A 20,718-nucleotide genomic window follows, 5' to 3' on the forward strand; every position below is an offset into this window, starting at 1 on the left:
GGCTGCAAAGCTTTTATACAAATTAGTTGTCCCCAAACATGGGTGCAGTAGTAAGCATTTTCCTGGGAATACAGCAAGACAAGGAGAATGAACAAAGGTCACACAGAGCAGGGCAAGCTGTTGGAAGTGGGAGGAGGAGACTGGCTCTCAGCAGGATACATCTGTCCAACAGGTTCAGGGAGCAATTTTGCTACTTTAAGCTCTAAGGAGAAAAGCAAGTGAGACATCAATGCTTCAATAAGGACATCTTCACTACGCCACCTGCTATGGCCCCGAGAGTTATCTCAGAACAGAGCAAGGACTGTATTGCAGGAGGCAGTGAAGGTGACAAGGACAATTAACTTGTCTCTTTCCAAGCTGGAGATAGATATATTTGCAACATCTCACAGTTTTCCATTCATTGTTGTGAAGTTCTCGATTCAAAGAGAGATGATTATATTTCATTTTCTTTTGCTAGAGACCAGCAGTTGGAACAAACACATGGCTTTTCTAGGATTATGAATTATAATTTCACATCCATTGTTTTGTGACGTTAGCTACATGTCAACTTTGCCATATACCAGAACCAGGAGGTTTTGTGGTGCAGTGAGTAGTGCCCCTGCCTCTCAGGCTGAAGCTCCAGGTTTGAGTCCCACTTGATGCTCACAGAGGACACATCCAACATGTGGCCAAACAGGTTGATTATCAAACTACAAGGCCTTCCAATACACCTACGGCATGTGGTAAGAGTGCGAGAACAATCAGAACAACACCATAGGTGCATCATAACAGCCTCCCTCCGTCAAAAGACTCCACATGCATGTTTGTGTCATGGGCTATATCCAAAGGCAAGTGGCCTTTGTGTTTTTAGAAAATACTCACCATCATCATACAAGAGCCAAAAAGGATTCCATTCCCTCACCCTTCAGTGGCTGTCCAATCGTTGGCAGTCAATCATGTAGGTCAATGCCTGGCATCCTAGTAGCACTCTTGATGCCTTCATTCTGTAGCAGTCCACCGTTCTGTCATGAAGCGACAACCCTTACCACCAGTGTTATAGTGAGCAGAGAGGGAGAAGGCAACTGAGGCAATCCCTTTCTGTCCAGGATCCCACATTATGATCCCTGCAGTTAGTTTTGGGACTATCCACATCAACAAGAGTTTCATACTTCCAGTTTAGAAAGAGGAAGGAGTTGAGGGATGGCAGATTCTTCCATGATCATTGTAAAGTTGGAAGCAGGTTTGTATCAGCATTTAGCTCATTCCATATGTGCGACATAACACTGTAATTTGGATTAAATTGGAAATTTCCCAAAGAAATGCTGAAATGAGTGCCTATGTAAGGATCTACAAATATTTGGATAGACAGGGACTTATTAGGGAGAGTCAACATGGCTTTGTGCGTGGTAGGTCATGTTTGACCAATCTATTAGAGTTTTTCGAGGAGGTTACCAGGAAAGTGGACGAAGGGGAAGGCGGTGGATGTTGTCTACCTGGATTTCAGTAAGGCCTTTGACAAGGTCCCTCATGGGAGGTTAGTTAGGAAGGTTCAGTCGCTAGGTATACATGGGGAGGTAGTAAATTGGATAAGACACTGGCTCAATGGAAGAAGCCAGAGAGTGGTCGTGGAGGATTGCTTCTCTGAGTGGAGGCCTGTGACTAGTGGTGTGCCACAGGGATCGGTGTTGGGTCCATTGTTGTTTGTCATCTATATCAATGATCTGGATGATAATGTGGTCAATTGGATCAGCAAGTTTGCTGATGATACAAAGATTGGAGGTGTAGTGGACAGTGAGGAAGGTTTTCAAAGCTTGCAGAGGGATTTGGACCAACTAGAAAAATGGGCTGAAAAATGGCAAATGGAATTTAACGCAGACAAGTGTGAGATATTGCACATTGGAAGGACAAACCAAAGTAGAACGTACAGGGTAAATGGTAGGACTCTGAAGAGTGCAGTTGAACAGAGGGATCTGGGAATACAGGTACAGAATTCCCTAAAAGTGACGTCACAGGTGGATAGGGTCATAAAGAGTGCCTTTGGTACATTGGCCTTTATAAATCGGAGTATCGAGTATAAAAGTTGGAGTGTTATGGTAAGGTTATATAAGGCATTGGTGAGGCCGAATTTAGAGTATTGTGTACAGTTTTGGTCACCTAGTTACAGGAAGGATGTAAATAAGGTTGAAAGAGTGCAGAGAAGGTTCACAAGGATGTTGCCGGGACTTGAGAAGCTGAGTTACAGAGAGAGATTGAATAGGTTGGGACTTTATTCCCTGGAGCGTAGAAGATTGAGGGGAGATTTGATAGAGGTGTATAAGATTTTGATGGGTATAGATAGAGTGAATGCAAGCAGGCTTTTTCCGCTGAGGCTAGGGGAGAAAAAAACCAGAGGGCATGGGTAAGGGTGAAAGGAGAAAAGTTTAAAGGGAATATTAGGGGGGGCTTCTTCACGCAGAGAGTGGTGGGAGTGTGGAATGAGCTGCCGGATAAAGTGGTAAACTTATAACATTTAAGAAAAACTTGGACGGGTTCATGGATGAGAGGGGTGTGGAGGGATATGGTCCAAGTGCAGGTCAGTGGGACTAGGCAAAAAATGGTTCGGCACAGACAAGAAGGGCCAAAAGGCCTGTTTCTGAGCTGTAATTTTCTATGGTTCTATGGTAAGATCATTTACACTGATTTGGTGGCAAATTTTGCACTGTGGTTGAAGTTAGGACACTGTAATGGGACAAAGTAAAGGTAGCCTTATGCCGCATCTACTGTACCCAACCAGGAAGTGCCTGACACTGACATTGGGGAACAAAGTCAATAAATGTGATTCGTTCCCTAACTCTCTTTCTCTCTTCCTCCCTCTCTCTCACCAACAATCTTGTCTTGTTGAATATACAAATTTAGCAAAGAATTCTTTTGTTTAAAAGATAAATGGTGTGAACTCCAGAGGAGAAGGTTTGACATTCCATCAAATCCTCCTGTCTTGGGTTTATTCTAATTTGACTGAAAGAGGTTGTAAAGTTTTAGTCAATCTATTGTTTGCAGAAAAGCATAAATGGTGAAAAGTTATTGCATCACCATTCATTTGGTAACAGAGCAGAACTCAATGATGAATTTCTTTCACAGCTTAGAGAAAGACACAGGATGTTATTACATTTGACTGCCTCTGTCAGGTTTCCTGTGAAAACCATTCAAAAAGTGCCTTGAATTATTTCGAGGATAGATGATGACAAAGCATGGACGTGATTTATATGCACACGTGGACTGGCCTGATAACTTGAAGCAACAGATAAAGCCATATACTGAAAGTGCCCTGTGCAGATTTGGAAGGGACTCAAATCCAGTATCTAAAGAACAGCCTGCCCTGAAGCTGTGCATCAGTTTAGTTTCTATAGCAATTGGCCCTTATCGGATTGCATCAATGTAATTAATGTTGAATTGTGGACCATTTTATGTTGCGGACACGGTACCATCCATCAGATTTGGTATTTATTTTGGTCAAAGTCAACGCGATTCAGTCTCAACGGAACCTTTCTCTCTGTTTGAGTCAAATTGGAAAATCACCACCATCCTCCCTCCCCCCCCCCCCCCCATCCCCCTCGATGTTCTGGACCTTTATCATCTTCCTAAAACTTGGCTGGGGAACAATAAAAAGGGATCATTTTAAAATAATGAAATCGCTGTAAGGAATATCTGTTTCACTGTTCAATCCTTCTGGAATATCAGAAGAACAAGTAGAAAATCTGTACCTTTGCAATGTTGAAAAACACAAAGGTTGTCACATTGTTACTCATATTCAGCCAGGAATATTATTGCACCTATTGACATAATTAGCTTTTCCTACAGGAGCAAGTGTCAACTGATCATGATAACATTTAACTTAACATAGAAACATAGAAGCACGAGCAGGCCATTCAGTCCTATAATCCTGTTCCACCCATTCATGATGATCATGGCTGATCATCAAATTCAATATCTGATCCCCCCTTCCCCCCATATCCCTTGATTGCTTAAGCCCCAAAAACTATACCTAATTCTTTCTTGAAATCAGACAACGTTTTGGCCTCAACTACAGTCTGTGGTCGTGAATTCCACACATTCACCATCCTTTGAATGAAGAAATTTCTCCTCACCATAAGACATAGGAGCAGAATTGGGCCACTCGACCCATCCGCCATTTAACCATGGCTGATCTCAGTTCTAAAAGGTTTACCCCTTATCCTCAAACTATGATCCCTAGTTATGGACTCCCCCACTATCAGGAACATTCTTTCTGAATCTACTCTGTCTAATTTTGTTAGAATTAACATTGTGTAAACAAATTCTTGTCATATATCTGAAGTGGGGAGCTCAACAGTTCAAGATAGCTGTTTCTTTACTTTTTACAATGTTCTTCACAAACATATAAAAATGTCTTGTTTTCCTTTGAGCGTGACTGAAATATTGGTGAAGGAATCTGTCAAATTTTGCTCTTTGAACAAACTCCTCAGGTAGAATTTTAAGAATAGCAATCGATCGGCTTTTGCCATCCCTAGAGTCGGCATCTAATGCACAGCCGCCTGACTCTCGAATTCCCAGTACCAATTATTGCTCACATGAATGTTGATTGAGAGTGGGTGGAATTTCCGTCCACCCTTGGAAGAAAGTCCCACCCGTGAGAGCTATAGGCCAGCAGCTCTTCAACCTGGCCAGGCACAGCGCTGCACTGGCCAGATGCGGTACTGCATCGCTCTGACTGAGACATTGGGCAGAATTTTCTGGCCGTGCTCATCCCAAAATAGGAAAATCCCGCCCGAGGTCAACGGACCTTTGCATGGTCTGTGCCCCCACCCCACCCACTCATGGTGGGTGGGACGGGAAAATTCAAATCTAGGTCTTGGGACTTTTGAAAAGGTAAGCCCCGGGGAAGCGAGAGTAGGAGACCACCCCAATGGGAGTCAGGAGAGGGGCAATCAAGGTGTTGAGGGGTAAACACAGTAAGAGTTTTAACAACACCAGTTTAAAGTCCAACAGGTTTATTTGGTAGCAAACACCATTAGCTTTCGGAGCGCTGCTCCTTCATCAGATGGAGTGGAAATGACATTTCCACTCCATCTGACGAAGGAGCAGCGCTCCGAAAGCTAATGGTGTTTGCTACCAAATAAACCTGTTGGACTTTAACCTGGTGTTGTTAAAACTCTCACTGTGTTCACCCCAGTCCAACACCGGCATCTCCACATCATGACCACCGTTGAGGGGTAGGCCAGGGGAGGGGAGGAATCCCAGAGCTCCAATGTCCAGTGGGGGAGGACACCCCAACTCTGAGAAGGCCTTCAGAGTGAGCCCCAGCGCCCCACCCCCGCAAATGGGGAAAAGGTTTAATATCAATTTTCCACCCGACCCACACCTTCTCCCACCTTGATGCAAAGACTGTTTCTAAATATAATTTTGCGGACTAATATTAAGCAATGAGGTGTCACTAACTTGATTGGGTTCTCACTACATTGACCATTGTAAAGACAATGGAATAAATTCCTTTGACCAAGTTTTCGGTCACCTGAACTAATATCCCCTTATGTCACTCCATGTCAAATTTTTTTGGTAACTTTCCTGAAAAGTACCTCACCATATCCTACCCTGCTAAACGTGCTACATTAATGCAGGTTTCTTGATTCTGTCATAGGATGTGGGTGTCACTGGCTAGGCCAGTGTTTAATACTCATCATATAGCCTTTGAATTGAATGGCTTGTTAACTGAATTTAAATTACATCAGTTGCTCCAGTGGGATTTGACCCCTGTCCTTGGAGCATTAGACTGAGCCACTTGATCATTAATTCAGTGACATTACCACTATACCACCATCTTTCCTTTGGGGTTGCTGATGGAAGTGCGCCCAGGCATTGTGGCTGGTTGCAACCTGGTAAAGCACAGAAAACAATATGCCAACTGAATTCTCCAAGTTTAACGTTTTATCTTAATGCCAGGGTTGTAAAATATAACCACTGGGGACAATTCCACACTCCCTGTTAGGAACAGCACTCATATAAAGTGTGTTGTGTGAGATTGGGCCTCAACCCATAATTTTCTCCCTCTTAAAATGAGTGGACGGAAAATGATAGGCTATGTGCCAGCAATTTATCGCCATGTATTCACTGCAAGCTCTGTTCCCAATAGGAGCGTGGAATTGGCTCTTCTGTTTCTGGGGCAGATTATTAGTGTTCTTTGCCAAAAGTGTATTCAGCATTAAAAATGATCATTTAAAAATCAAGAACAATCCAATGCCTCGTCAGTGCAAACTTCTCAGCTTTCGACAAAAAGTTTAACCAACTGTTGATTGTGCAGGCTTGGAATTGCTCACATCCTGTGGTATTTAAGGACACTTTGTGATCCTTTCTTTTTTACTAAATGCAGGATTGTTTTGATAAATGTTGTCTGGTACTGCTGCGATCCCTCTTTCCAAATTCCCCCATAGCCTCATCCCTCACTATCGCAACCTTCTCCAGCCCTACAATCATACGAGATTTCTGCACTCCTCCAACTCTGAACTCTTGCACATCCGTGATTTTCATTGCACTACCGTTGGCAGCCATGCATTAAGATAAAACGTTAAACAGCCACTCACCCTCTTTACCTCTCTCTCCTCCTATAAGACATTCTCTAAAACCTATCACTTTCACCAAACGTATGGTCACCAACCCTAACGATACTCAATGTGGCTCAGGGCCAGATCTCCACCTCCAAGATGGGTATTTGGAGTTGGGAAATTTTCTGTTACTGCAGGTCAGGTACGCATGTGGAATGGAACCAGGCCCACCACCCCCAAGAGCAGATCTAAGGAGGCCAGGGGACAGCCAAGTGCCAAAGTGGGCTGTTTGAAAGGCCCGCCTCAGTACTATGGGACTTGGTCCAAGATGCTTTCTTATTTTTTAGGTCCTCTAACCTTCACCACTCATACCTCATGCATTCCTCAGGCCAGCTCCATTGCAACTCATGTCCCCTCCACCCACCCCCTATGGCCCCCCCATTCCTTCCATATCAACTCATGGCATTTCCATGCCCATTCACTCAGTATACACTCTGTACAGAACTAATTAACCTCGTAGTAACAATGGAATGTGTAAACTGCTTAAAAATCATCCATTCATAATTTTCTTTTTAAAAAGCTGCTGTTACTGCAACCCCGTAAATGTACCTATAAGCCAGACCTTTAAAGTATCAAGAACAGCAGTGATATGCACTTGATACCCTTTTATCAACATTGAGCCATTGACAAAACGAATCATGGAAGAAATAGCTTATTATAACATTACAAAGCTTTCAACGAGGCAAAATTTCCCCTTCTCCCAGCTGTGTCAACAAAATAAAACCTTTTATATGGGAGTCTGGGCTCTCAGCCAAGCCCCATTAAGTCCACCACACACACACACACACACACCACCACCCCACCACATCTGGCCAACATGAAAAAGCCTCAGTGTCATGTTTTGCTTGCCAAAGGGCCTTGGGACATTTAATTACATTAAAGGCAGTGTTCTAAATGCAAGTTGTTGCTGCCGACTGAAAAGTAATTTACTTAGGTTATGAATTAAAAATGCAGTCTCTGAACTAATGAGCACAGTTGAGGGATGGAACTCTGCTGTCATAATGCAACACAGCCAAGATTAAAGTACACTTACTAAAACAGATGATAGTTGAGGCAATTAGTGTGGAAAAGTTATGCTAATGAAGCTGCAAGGCGTGTTAGGTCATCTTAATTATGCATGCAAAACTCTGACTTCAGGCAAATTAAGTAGTACATTGGGAAAAGGATCAAATTTGGACCACTTTGTTATATTATTGTGATTTGCTGTCCGGATTAGCTGTTATCACTGCCATTTTTACATGAACACAATTGCATAAAGTTGCTGCAGCCCAAACAGAAAATCGTTGCAAACCGTATACATACAGGCCATTCACCCACTGTGGGGAAAGCGGACAAAGAAATGTTTCGGGCTGCACAGCACCTTCTGTCAGAGACTAATAGTGGGTCCAGATGGAAAGCATTTAAAAGGCAACTGCAAGAAGGAAAGGGGATGGTGGAAAACCGCTGAGAGAAGAAACAGAAGGGCCTGTAAAGCATTTAAGTGGGAAACAGGAGGCGGTTAAATGGCTAAAGTAATATTGACTGGTGACAATAGGAGGCCGAATGAGAGGAATCAAAGACATTTACAGGCACAGGGAGCACACAAAGTGGAGGATGGCGGATGGTGGGGATGGCGGTGCAAGGGATATAAATAAATCAAGACCTACTGTTAAATCCTCTGCCACTCCTCATGCTGCCTAGTCTCTCCTCTCCACTGATATTAACTGACCTGCCTATTGCTTCAAGAACTTTCCGGGACGGTTTTTTCCAAGATTTCCAAGATTTTTCCAGCATCCTCTGCTTTGTAATTGTAAGATTTCAGCAGTGCCGGGGTTTGAATCAAATTATTATCTCCAACTTGCTTTCAGGCAACTGTAGCCTTAGGGTTAATTTCTCTCAGCTACTGAATAGCTGCTTAATAATATATAGGTGAGAAAAATAAGCAAATCACTTTCAACATCCAGACAATGTATCGAAGCAATTAAAAATCTAAAATAATGCCACAAAGTAAAGCCAGAACTTTAGAATACAGGATAGAGTTCATATATTTGAACTCCCATCATTGTGTTCAGCAGCCTCTGCATAGGATAAAATGTCACATGAACGGATCAAAAACTCAAGGTGCACTCATGTATACATACCCAAATTCCCAGTTGTTCACTCCCAGTAGGGGGCTGAGAACACAGCCTTGTGGGGCACCAATGTTGAGGATGATTGTGGAGGAGGTGTTGTTGTCTATCCTTACTGATTGTGGTCTGTGAATTAGGAAGTTCAGGACCCAGTCACAGAGGGAGGTGCCGAGGCCCAGGCCACGGAGTTTGGAGATGAGTTTTGTGAAGGCTGAACTATAGTCAATAAATGAGTGTCTGACGTGGGTGTCCTTATTATTTAGGTGTTCCAGGGTTGAGTGCAGGGCCAGTCAGATGGCATCTGCTGTGGACCTGTTGCGGCGTTAGGCAAATTGTAGTGGATCCAGGTAGTCCGGGAGTCTGGAATTGATTGGTGCCATGACTAGACTTTCGAAGCACTTCATAATGATGGATGTCAGAGCCACCGGCCGATAGTCATTAAGGCACGCTGCTTGGTTTTTCTTAGGTACCGGGACGATGGTCATCTTCTTGAAGCAGATAGGGACTTCAGAATGTTGTAAAGAGTGGTTGAAGATGTCTGTGAATACCCCCGCCTGCTGTGAATTATTACAGCGCAGGTTTTGTGCAGAAATAATGTTAAGACTTCACAATGCATTGGTCAAAATTCGCATCTACTCCCTTGTTTAATTTTGATCATCGCACCAAATAAAAATTCTGGGCGAAATTTTCCTGTATTTGTTTCGAAGTGTTGATCCCAGTAAGAAAACCAGAGAGAATTCCGTTGGCACTGATGGCGAGAAATCTCTCCAAATATTAAGGGCGGTATTTTCCGGCCACACTCGCCCCAAGATCGGAAAATCCCGCCCAAGGACAACGGACCTTTGTATGGTCCTGTCCCGCCCACTACGATTTCCGTGGCGGGTGGGACGGGAAAATTCCACCCTGATCCTCTCAAGCAAAATTTTTTTTCTCCAGCCTTCAAGTTCCAGCCCCCCCAGGGGATGGCCACCAAGGTCATCAGGCAACAGTGCAGCAGGCCACCTGAACCTCAGCTGTAGATCCTGGAGAGACACGTGGATGAAGTGGGGGCATGAGGAAGAGTAAGAAAGGATAGGCACCTACTGGACACAAGCGAACTGAGGCACCGGCAGAGATAAATCACCACTATGCTCTATAATTAAGTATCACTTTGTTCACCCATTCGGAGCCTCCACAATGTCATTTCATTGCGCTATGCAAACCCCTGCACACACTCGGCACTCTATCCCACCCGCCACGGGAATCATAGCGGGCGGGACAGGACCATGCAAAGATCCGTTGACCTCAGGTGGGACTTTCCGGTCTTGGGGCGAGTGCAGCCAGAAAATGTGCCCTCAATATTTGGAGAGACTTCTCGCCATCAGTGCCAACAGAATTCTCTCCGGTTTTCTCGCCAGGACTGACACTTTGAAACAAATACAGGAAAATTTCACCCAGAATTTTTATTTGCTGTGATGATCAAAATTAAACAAAGGATGTGAATTCTGGCCAATGCATTGTAAAGTCTTAACATTATTTCTGCACAAAGTTTGTACTGTAAGAATTCATACTGTTGTGCGCTGGGAGTGAACAATTGGGAATTTGGGTATGTATACGTGAGTGCACCTTGGGTTTGAAAGGAGTGTGAGAATGGCAGCATTATGTCTCTCCCACAATGATGACATTGTAAAGGTGCGCTGCTTTCAAAACTCGATGTTGGGATAGCCTTTGCCGTAGTCTCTCCCCTGAGGCTCTGCAATCTGTGGTTCTGCTCCCGGAAGAGTAACGGGCACAGCCTCCCCCTCCTCTGCAGGGCACTGGTTCTAGTTACGTACCGCAGTACATCAATGTCACTGCTGCTGCTCTATAGTAATCAATAGAATAGCTAGCTCCACTGGCTTCATGATCCTCCTGAATCAAAAACTGAAAGGAAGAGAACATCAAAGACATTCTCAGGGTGCCCTGCTGCTCACTCTCCCCTTTGCCAGTGACCCCATTGCCTGCAGCAGCTCAGGCCGAGGAGGGTAAACCTGCACCCGCGCAGGAAAGCCTTAACAGGCCGGGACCCTCTAGTCCTCCGACCACCAGATCAACGCCACCAAAGTCATCAAAGTCAACAGGGCTGAGCAGTCAGCAGGATGTCTCTGCCTCAGTTGTGGATGTAGCAGTAGGTAAAGAAATATAACAAAGTTTTGAATTCACAATGGCAGCAAGTTTTTTTACACAGAGGGTGGTGAATGTCTGGAACACGCCGCCCGGGAAGGTGGTGGGAACTGGTACAACAGCGGCATTTAAGGGGCAACCAGGCGAATACATAGGATGGGAATGGAAGGATACAAACTCCATAAGTGCACACGGTTTTAGTTTAAGCAGGCACCATGATCAGCAGAGGCTTGGAGGGCCGAAGGGCCTGTTCCTGTGCTGTACTTTTCTTTGTTCTTTGTTGGTGTAGAACCATTGTAGACGGTTTTGGCACTTGCAAATATATGTTCACTTGCACAGTTTGGAAGTGTCCTGAATTCTTATCTTGCAGTTAGTTGTTTCAGTGGTTGCAGGCATTTAAGGGTGTGGTTTCTTCATCAGAGTCTGATAATGTCCTCCCATAGAGCCACTTCTTTCACGTTAATTGTGATTGCTGAGTATTGCGACATGAGGATGCTTAAGTGCTGACCATCATCTTGTGAGAGTGCAGTCTGGGCACTCATTAAGCAATCCATTATTTACAGCTCATCAGGTTCTGAGCTCTGAGAATGATGTCTGCGCAGAGTGTACGGGGAGGGTCAATGCACCTCCTCCTGTTGTTGCACTGATGTAAGATGTGGGTGGATGTAAAGAGTTCTCAAGGGGATTTAAACAGGCCGTGTGGGTGGCAAGGAATACTGTAGATGCAGTTTGAGGAGTGAAGCTCTCCACTATGGTCTGAACAGCAGAAAACCAGAGGCTGCCCTAGATGTTGAGAGAATGATGGGGTGAGCACAGAATCACAGAATTATTACAGCGCAGTAAAAATTCTATTATGTTGTGTCCATCCAATCATTTCTGGCTCTCCCTGTTCAATTATACTTTTGAGCTAACATGCAAATAAGGAGGCAACTGGCAATTCTGCCTCAACATAGAAACATAAAAACTCGAAGCAGGAATTGGCCATTTGGCCCTTTGAGCCTGCTCCACCATTAATTTTGATCATGGCTGATCATCAAATTCAATATCCTGATCCCCCCTTCCTTGCATATTCCTTGATCCCTTTAGCCCCAAGAGCTATATCTCATTTTTTCTTGAAATCAGACAACATTTTGGTGTCAACTACTTTCTGTGGTAGTGAATTGAACACATTCACCACTCTCTGGATGAAAAGATTTCTCCTTCCCTCAGTTCTAAAAGGTTTACCCCTTATCCTCAAACTATGACCCTAATTCTGGACTCCCCCACCATCGGGAACATTCGTTCTGAATCTACCCTGTATAACCCTGTTAGAATTTTATAAGTTTCTATGAGATCCCCTCTCACTCTTCTAAACTCCAGTGAATATAATCCTAACCGACTTTGTCTGTCCTCATATTACAGACCTGCCATCCCAAGAATCAGCATGGTAAACCTTCGCTGTACTCCCTCTACAGCAAAGACATCCTTCCTCAGATAAGGACACCAAAACTGCACACAATATTCCAGATGTGGCCTCACCAACGCCATATACAATTGCAGCAAGACATCCCTATCCCTATACTCAAACCCTCTCAATGCAAAGGCCAACATACCATTTGCCTTCTTTACTGCCTTAACTGCAAGAGGGACTGAGTGTAGGATTGAAGTGCTGTATGTGCAATTGGCTGAAGCCTTCCCGAGCACGAGGCTGATCACATCGGGAAAAGTGGCCCAAGAAAATCGTGACCTCCCGAAACTGATTTTTCCCGCTCCGCTAGCTACTCGATCAACACAGTGGGGTGGGAAAATCGTGTCAAGGTTTCTGTATATCAGAAGATGTTTGGCTCATGCAAAGGATCAAACCAGCAGCAGGGCAGACGTTAAGTTGAGCAATTTAATTCAGCTGTCATAAATCAAGGTACAGGGAGAGCAAAGTGTAATGTGTGTCACGAATAAGGAGCCACAGCCTGTCAGCCTGCAGAGGATTGAAAACCAAATAGCAGAGGATAGGTATCAGCTGCTTACTCTGCCTGGAATCTGTTAACTATGGGCCTTTCTACCATGTTACACTCCTGCTCTGACAAAGGGTCATCTAGACTCAAAATGTTGGCCCTATTCTCTCCCCACAGATGCTGTCAGGCCTGCTGAGATTTCCCAGCATTTTCTGTTTTTGGCTCTGAGACATCCTGGCCCTTGACATCACCATCCCCATCCTCATTTGGTGGAGGAGAGATCTCGCTCCTCCATGTCTTTCTCAACACCTTCCTCCTTTGTTGCATGAGGTTGTGCAGGGCACAGCAGGCAGCGCTGATCTGGGACACACTCCGTGGCGGAGGGTGGTAATGGACAGCCCTGCCTGATTGGTCCAGACACCTAAATCTCATCTTTAGGAGCCCTGATGTCTGCTTGATCATGGCCTTTGAGGAGGCAGGTGCGGCATTCTCGCTCTCTTTGGTGGCATTCTGCAGACGGTGAACTGGTGTCGTCAGTCAAGCCTTCCTGGGGTATCCCTTCTCCCAAGGAGTCAGCCCTGCAATCGCTAACATTCTTCAAAAACTTGTGGCACCTGAGAGTGGTTCAGAATGGAGGCATCATGAAAGCTCCCTGGGAGCCATTACAAACATGCAGGATTTGTCCGGTATAATCACAAATTAGTTGTGTGTTCAAAGAGTCTGTTGATCAATGTGACGAGCTGACACCAAAGAGCTCTCAATGACACAGCTATGCAGTCAATGCCCCCTTGCATGTGTGAGAATCCTGCAACTGCTGCAAAACGCAATGCTCTGGTTGCCTGGCTCTTGCTATCTAAATGGAATTAGACAAATTGCCGCGCTCTCCTGAAGAGGGTATTTGTCACCTCATGGATGTATTTCTGTGTCACTTCCCTTATCCAGTCTCCACGCCATCCTTCCCCACTGACTCTGCCTCCCTTGTCCACTCTCTACTCCATCCTTTCCCACTGACCTTGCCTCCCTTGTCCAGCCTCCATGCAGGTTATCCTATCAGCACCCAATCTCAGGCAAGAAGTTGACATTTCTGAGCAGTCCCCAAGAAGGTCAAAGTAGCAGCTACTCATTTCAAAGCCATGGGAGAAGTCAACTTCTCCAACTTTTACACAATAAGGCTCCAGGTCCAAATGTGAACATTTTAATTTCTCACTGGTGGAGAACTTAATTTGGACGGGGAATCCAATTTTAGCAAACTGAACTCTAAATGAGCATGCAAATGAATTCAAAATGACTTCCCAACCTGTTTATCAGGAGGCCTGACCTGCCTTTAAATCCCCCAGAATTTAACTGCAGAAGTTCATCCTGCTTTTGGGAAACTGATTTTTGGCGTCCTGCCAAATTACGATTCCCCCGCCCGCCAAGCTTCCCACTGAAGGTGAACCGGGAAGATACGGCCACAGCGACTGTTTAGAATAATCTACTAAGCAAAGGGGATGGAGTTAAAACATTGAATATTCAAAATATAATTGGATGTCATTATTACAAAGCTAATATATATTGGAGAGAAGATCTTCAACAGTTGTCCAACCCCTTCTCAAACTTTATTTATGTACTTAGAACAGGTGAAACAGATGAATTGCTTGCGAAAGGTAAAGAAAACTTATATCAGCCTTCCAACTCTTATAACTTGGGAGATCAATGACATCAGGCCTATGGCATCAGTGAAATTTACTTCACATTGTGTAAATCCACCTAAATCAAAGTGTTATTTTCCCCTTTTGTTGTTTGACATTTATGATAGGACTGTGAATATGTTTTCATATTATACTTATGACCATCATTTATCTACTCGAATAAAACTCTGACATTTTGTAATGTGATTGCCTGCAGGATCTTTTATGATCCTTCTTCATACCGTCATAAATCCATCCAGCAAACCCGAGCCTGGTTTGGGGGGTGCTTGTAATCTTTCCATTGACCATTTCTCGATTATAGAGGCGACTTGGCTGTTCTCAGTGTTGAGGATCTGGAATCCCGTCATGTTGACTCCGCTGTAGCGATAAGGCTCCAGGTCCAAGGCGAAGATGTCCTGAAAGAAATTGTCCACTGTCAAGGCAAATTGTTTATACTCTCAGTTAGGAATCTTCAAAACCTTTTTTGGAGGCTAGGACCTCTGGTCAACAGAATATGCTAACCATTACAGCATCCCTATCCACAAATGCCATAGTGCCTCTCTAACTAAGGCTGGTGAAAGCCATGATATAGAATCATAGAATCCCTACAATGCAGAAGGAGGCCATTCGGCCCATCGAGTCTGCACCGACCATAATCCCACCCAGGCCTTATTCCCATAACCCCTTATATTTAACCTGCTAATTTCCCTGACACTAGGATTAATTTAGCATGGCCAATCAACCTAACCTGCACATTTTTGGGCTGTGGGAGGAAACAGAAGCACCCAGAGGTAACCCACGCTGACATAGGGAGAATATGTGGACTCCACACAGACAGTGACCTGAGGCCAGAATTGAACCTGGGTCCCTGGCGCTGTGAGACAGCAGTGCTAACCACTGTGCCACGACGTCGCCCCCTAATGTTGCATATATAGTTACAATCCAGTATAGTGCTTCACTGTCACAAACGATGAACTTGGTGTTAAATATGGCACTGTTCCAGCATGAGAGGTGTAACCTTTTTCACGAGGTAAATATTAAATTTGCGGGGGGCCCTCAGTTGCACACTATGGATGAAACTGTGCTATTTCTAGACTGCGAAACCTCAATGAAGGGGAAACACATTAAGTTGGAGATCAGCCATGTGCAAAAGATTCGGGCAAGGTAAATGGTTAAGTGACACACAACTTGGGCTCTAAAAGCCTGTAGGTTCTGGGAGGTAGGTAATACAGAGGCAGGTAAGGAATTTCACAGTTTTGGTCGATTAAGGAAGAATGAGTGCACAGAGTCACAGAATTGTTATGGCACAGAAGGAGATCATTTGGCCCATTATGCCTGCACCAGCTCTCCAAACGTGCATCATGGCTTAATACCATTCTCCTGCCATTTCCCCGTATCCCTGCACATTGTTTCTTTCCTAATAGCCTCTTGAATGCAGTGCATTGAATGAGTTGCGTATGCGAGTACAATCTTTAACTCAACATGCAGAGAAAGAAACCAAAACAATGTTATCCAGGCACTAGAAATGCACTTGCCCAATGCATTAAATCGGGGAATTGAGGGACAATAAGGTACAAACAAGTCCGCTATTCATCCGTGAAAATCATCCTTAACGTATCGTCAAACAACAATAAATTGCTCAACTGCTTACCAAGGTGGTGAAAATGTAATGATAATATTCAGTCATCATCCCCATCGACAAAGCCTGCAAAAGAAGTGAACGGGCAGGTCAAGATGCAGCAGTTGCCGACATAATTACGAGAAATCTACAGTACAATGCACCGGAGATTAAATTTTACGACTTGAACAGGATTAGAACACATCACGTTAAGCATAACAGCAGGTTGGTCAATCAGGTGCTAAAAGCAGTGAAAGTGTGATTTGTATTCAGTCTCTAAGATAGTCCATATCATTAAGTAGCGAGTCTGACTATCGGGGTCCCTGATGCTGTTACGAATAATAAGGTTTAAGGAGCGTAATTGAGAAATTGCATGCACAGCGCAATGATATTTTACTGGTTAGGTTAAGCTTCAAGCCACTGCTAAAATTCATATGCATAATCCCAAATGTAAAATCTTCCGTGGACCTGTGGAATCAGGCAGCTTAATAAAATGCAATTATTTTTCTTTTTATCTTTCCATTTAAAAGTATTCCTTGATGTATTTAAGATTGGCGACCTGGTACAGTTGCATGACTGCAGCTAAAAATGGGGTTATCGGAAACTTTTAAAAAGCATTTTCAATATAGGTGTGCACTCCTCCCTCACTGAATCGAAAGTTTCTGCATGTCCTTTGAGGTTTCCCACCAAAACCCTCCAGTGTTGAAAGGACAGCATCGCTTAAGTGTGCTGAAGGAATGATGGCATCCCTGTTGATACTGATTCCCATCCGTCACACCAGGTATGATTCTATTTATGCCAGGTATGTCAGTGAAGGACTGCTTTGCATGCTCTGTCCAATGATGCAGAATGAAATGAAATGGCCTTGCGTGGGATGTCATGAGTGTGGAGGTCATTTGCTCATCACAGACAAAACAATGGAGCTGGAAAGCAGCAGTATTGAGAATCTGAAGCAAAAACAGAAGGGGCTGGAATTACACAGAACTTGAAAGGAAGAGAGTGCTAAACATTTTAAATCCTCGTCCATCTTCAAGGAGGGTCAGTCAAATCCCAGAAATTTCACTCCCCTTTTTTCAAACATCGTTTTCTGCATTTCCAGCATTCTTACGCAGAAAAAGCGCAGAGAGAAAGCTACTGATTTCTTTTTCTCCAGTATGTGCCAGAGCAACAAGTCTTCAGGATATAAAACATACACAGAGAAGTGCTGGGAATACTCGACAGGTCTGTAGAATAGTCAGATTCAATTTAAAACACTCAGGCTGGAATTCTCCAGTCTCGCACGCCCCGCCACCACTGCCAGTGAGAACAAAGAATTTGGCACTCTGCCAAATCTCCATTCACAGCAGCGGGACTGGAGAATCCCAGCTCATAAGTTCATAAGATATAGCAGCAGAATTAGGCCATTCGGCCCATCGAGTCTGCTCCATCATTCGATCATGGCCGATATGCTCCTCATCCCCATTTTCCTGCCTTCTCCCCATAATGCTTCAACCCATTACCAATTAAAAATCTGCCTAACTCCTCCTTAAATTTACTCACTGTCCCAGCATCCACTGTACTTTGGGGTAGTGAATTCCACAGATTCACAACCCTTTGGAAGAAGTAGTTTCTCCTGAACTCTGTTTTAAATTTACTACCTCTTATCCTAAGATTATGACCTCTCATCCTAGAATGCCTACAAGAGAAAGCATCTGCTCCATGCCTACTTTATCCATACGTTTTAAAATCTTATATCCTCAATTTGATCTCTCATCAATTCTTCTAAATTCCAGAGAGTATAGGCCTAAACTGTTCAATCTCTCTTCATAGAACAAACCCTTTGGCTATGGGCCAAGCTCTCTCCACAGACACTGGCAGTCCTGCTGTCTGTTTTTATTTCAGATTTTCAGCATCTACAGTGTTTTATTTTTATTTCAGAATACAAATGGTTGTTACCTCAGACATTTTGTCACAGATAGAAAAGGACAAGATTTAGTCAACTTCATTTAAGCTTAAGAAAGCCTTTCAGTCAGTTTATCCAATGATGTTGTATATATTTCAAAATCAATGGAAATATTAAAAGCATTAAAGTCAATCATAAAATTTTGTGGTTGATTGTTAAGTGATATTGAGATGATACTACAATTAAAATCTTTCACAATTAGGCCAGAATTTTCTAATCGTTGTTAGGCCAATGACTTTCTGCTGGCTCCAATGAACTAAATAAACCCAACTGTGCAGAAAGAGGCCATTCAACCCTTCGAGTTTGCCCTGACTCTCCAAAAAAGCATCTTACCCAGGCCCACCCCTGCCCCGCCCTATCTCCACACATTTACCATGGCTATTTCCCCTTAACTACTTTTCTTTTGGACACTAGGGAGCAATTTGGCAGGGCCAATCCACCTAACCTGCAAATCTTTGGACTGTGGGAGGAAACACACACAGACACGAGGAGAATGTGCAAACTCCACACAGACGGTCATCCAAGGCTGGAATAGAACCTGAGTCCCTGGCATTGTGAGGAAGCAATATGGCACCGTGCCACCCCTCACAGTATCCTAGAATCATAGAATCCTTCAGTGCAGATGGAGGCCATGGGCCCATTGAGTCTGCACCAGCAACAATCCCACCCAGGCCCTATCCCCATAACCCCATGCATTTACTCTAGCTAGTCCCCCTGACACTGAGGGGCAAATTAGCATGGCCAATCCACCTAACCCGCACATCTTTGGACTGTGGGAGGAACCCAGATCACCCGGAGGTAACCCACGCAGACACGGGGAGAATGAGCAAACTCCACACAGACTGTGACCCAAGCCGGGAATCGAACCCAGGTCCCCGGTGCTGCGAGACAGCAGTGCTAATCACTGTGCCACAGTGCCACCCCTCCATGGGGAAACCCATCATAGTGGGGCCAGAAAATCCCACCCATAGGGCTCGTACTTGGAATTCACATTGCTGTTAAGTAGAATAGAATTGAGAGATCTGATGCAGGCTGCTTCATAATTGTACAATTATGGAATCATAAAATGATACAGCACAATGGGAGGGAATTTGTCCCATTGTGTTTGTACCAATTAGTACCACTTCCCTGCTCATTCTGCCTTACCCTGCCAATTGTTCCCTTCAAGGATTTATCCAATTTTTAAAGTTGCTATTGGATCTACTTCCTCCACCTTTGGTCAATGTGTTCCGTATCACAACAACTCATTAAAAGAAAATTCTGTTAATCTCACCTCTGATTTGTTTGCAACGCACATTTAATCAATGACCTCTGGTCACTGGTCCTTCAGCTATCGGAAACAATAATTCCTATTTGTTCTATAAAAACCATCATGACTGAGATTTAACCACCCCTTATAGAATCCCTACAGTGCAGAGGGAGGCCATTGGGCCCATCGTGTCTGCACCGACTCTTCATCAGAGTACTTCACCCAGGCCTACCCCAGCCCTGTAACCCTGCTCATCCCCCTAACCTACATGTATTTGGACACTAAAGGGCAATTTAGCATGGCAACCTACCTAACCTGCACATCTTTGGACTGTGGGAGCACCCGGAGGAAACTCACAAGGACACGGGGAGAATGTGCAAACTCTACACAGTCACCCAAGGCCAGAATCAAACCCAGGTCCCTGGTCCTGTGAGGCAGCAGTGCTAACCACTGTGCCACCCGTGCCGCCCTCTTGCTCTAAGGAGAACAATTAGAGCTTCTTCAGTCTCTCTCTAATTTCTTCATTCATTCATGGGACGTGGGCATCACTGCCTGCGCCAGCATTCATTGCCTATTCCATTTCAGAGGGCATTTAAGAGTCAACCAAATTGCTGTGGGTCTGGAGTCTGATGTAGACCAAACCTTCTCTAAAGGACATTAGTGAACTAGATGGGCTTTTACAAACAATCGGCAATGGTTTCAGGGTCATCATTAGATTTTTAATTCCAGGTTTTTATTGAGTCCAAACTTCACCATCTGCCATGGGATTTGAACTCCAGTCCCAGAGCATTACCCTGGGTCTCTGGATTACCAGTCCAGTGTCAATACCACTAGGCCATCGCCTCACCTATGTAATGGAAGTCCTGCATAATTTCAAAGGCATGTCCCTCTGAACAGCCTTCTTGCACCCATTGACAAAGTGCTGAAATAAAGCGAGTCACGTGACTGAATTGTGCGCTGACATTCAAATTCCCTGTTCCCATTTTGTATTTCTTTTTGCTGATGGTTGCGCTCGGAATGAAATATTGGGCTGGATTTTATGTCGCCCGTCGCAGCAGGAAACATGGCAGCCAGGTCTATTTAATCAGATGAGAGGCTGCTTACCAGTCTCCTGGCAACAGAAAAAAAACTCCTGGGATTAAGTTGGAGGTGAGAATGAGCCCATAGGGGAACGGCTGCTGCTCATTATATTCAGGTATGGTATCATCAAATCTGCTTTAATTAAGCTCATTACTGAGCCAATTGATACCAATTATCTCTGAACCCACTGGAATTTAATGGTGGCTCAGGGATTACATGTGATTACTTGTGTCTCCTGAAGGGAGTGGTCACTCTTTACAAGGCACAGTGCATCTGATCAAGGGAACCAACGACATCAGGTAGGAGGTGCTACTGAAAGGACAGTTCTGCCCTTACCTTCAACACCCCTGCCCACCCTTTGTTCAAACCCCACGCCTCCCCACCA

The 20,718-nt window shown here is 44.3% G+C and overlaps 1 protein-coding gene across 1 annotated transcript in view; it reads right to left on the bottom strand.

Moving 5' to 3' along the window:
- LOC144494077 (glutamate receptor ionotropic, kainate 2) overlaps nucleotides 1–20,718 on the bottom strand; it is a 481,311-nt gene that overhangs the window by 236,581 nt on the left and 224,012 nt on the right. Inside the window, exons 5-6 of the mRNA XM_078213654.1 lie at nucleotides 16,096–16,149; nucleotides 14,687–14,860 (exon numbers count right to left, since the gene is read on the bottom strand). Coding sequence (XP_078069780.1) covers nucleotides 14,687–14,860; nucleotides 16,096–16,149 — 228 coding nt within the window. The remainder of the gene's footprint in view (nucleotides 1–14,686; nucleotides 14,861–16,095; nucleotides 16,150–20,718) is intronic.

Source organism: Mustelus asterias, chromosome 5 (genome assembly GCF_964213995.1).
Source record: "Mustelus asterias chromosome 5, sMusAst1.hap1.1, whole genome shotgun sequence".
Lineage (NCBI taxonomy): Eukaryota > Metazoa > Chordata > Chondrichthyes > Carcharhiniformes > Triakidae > Mustelus > Mustelus asterias.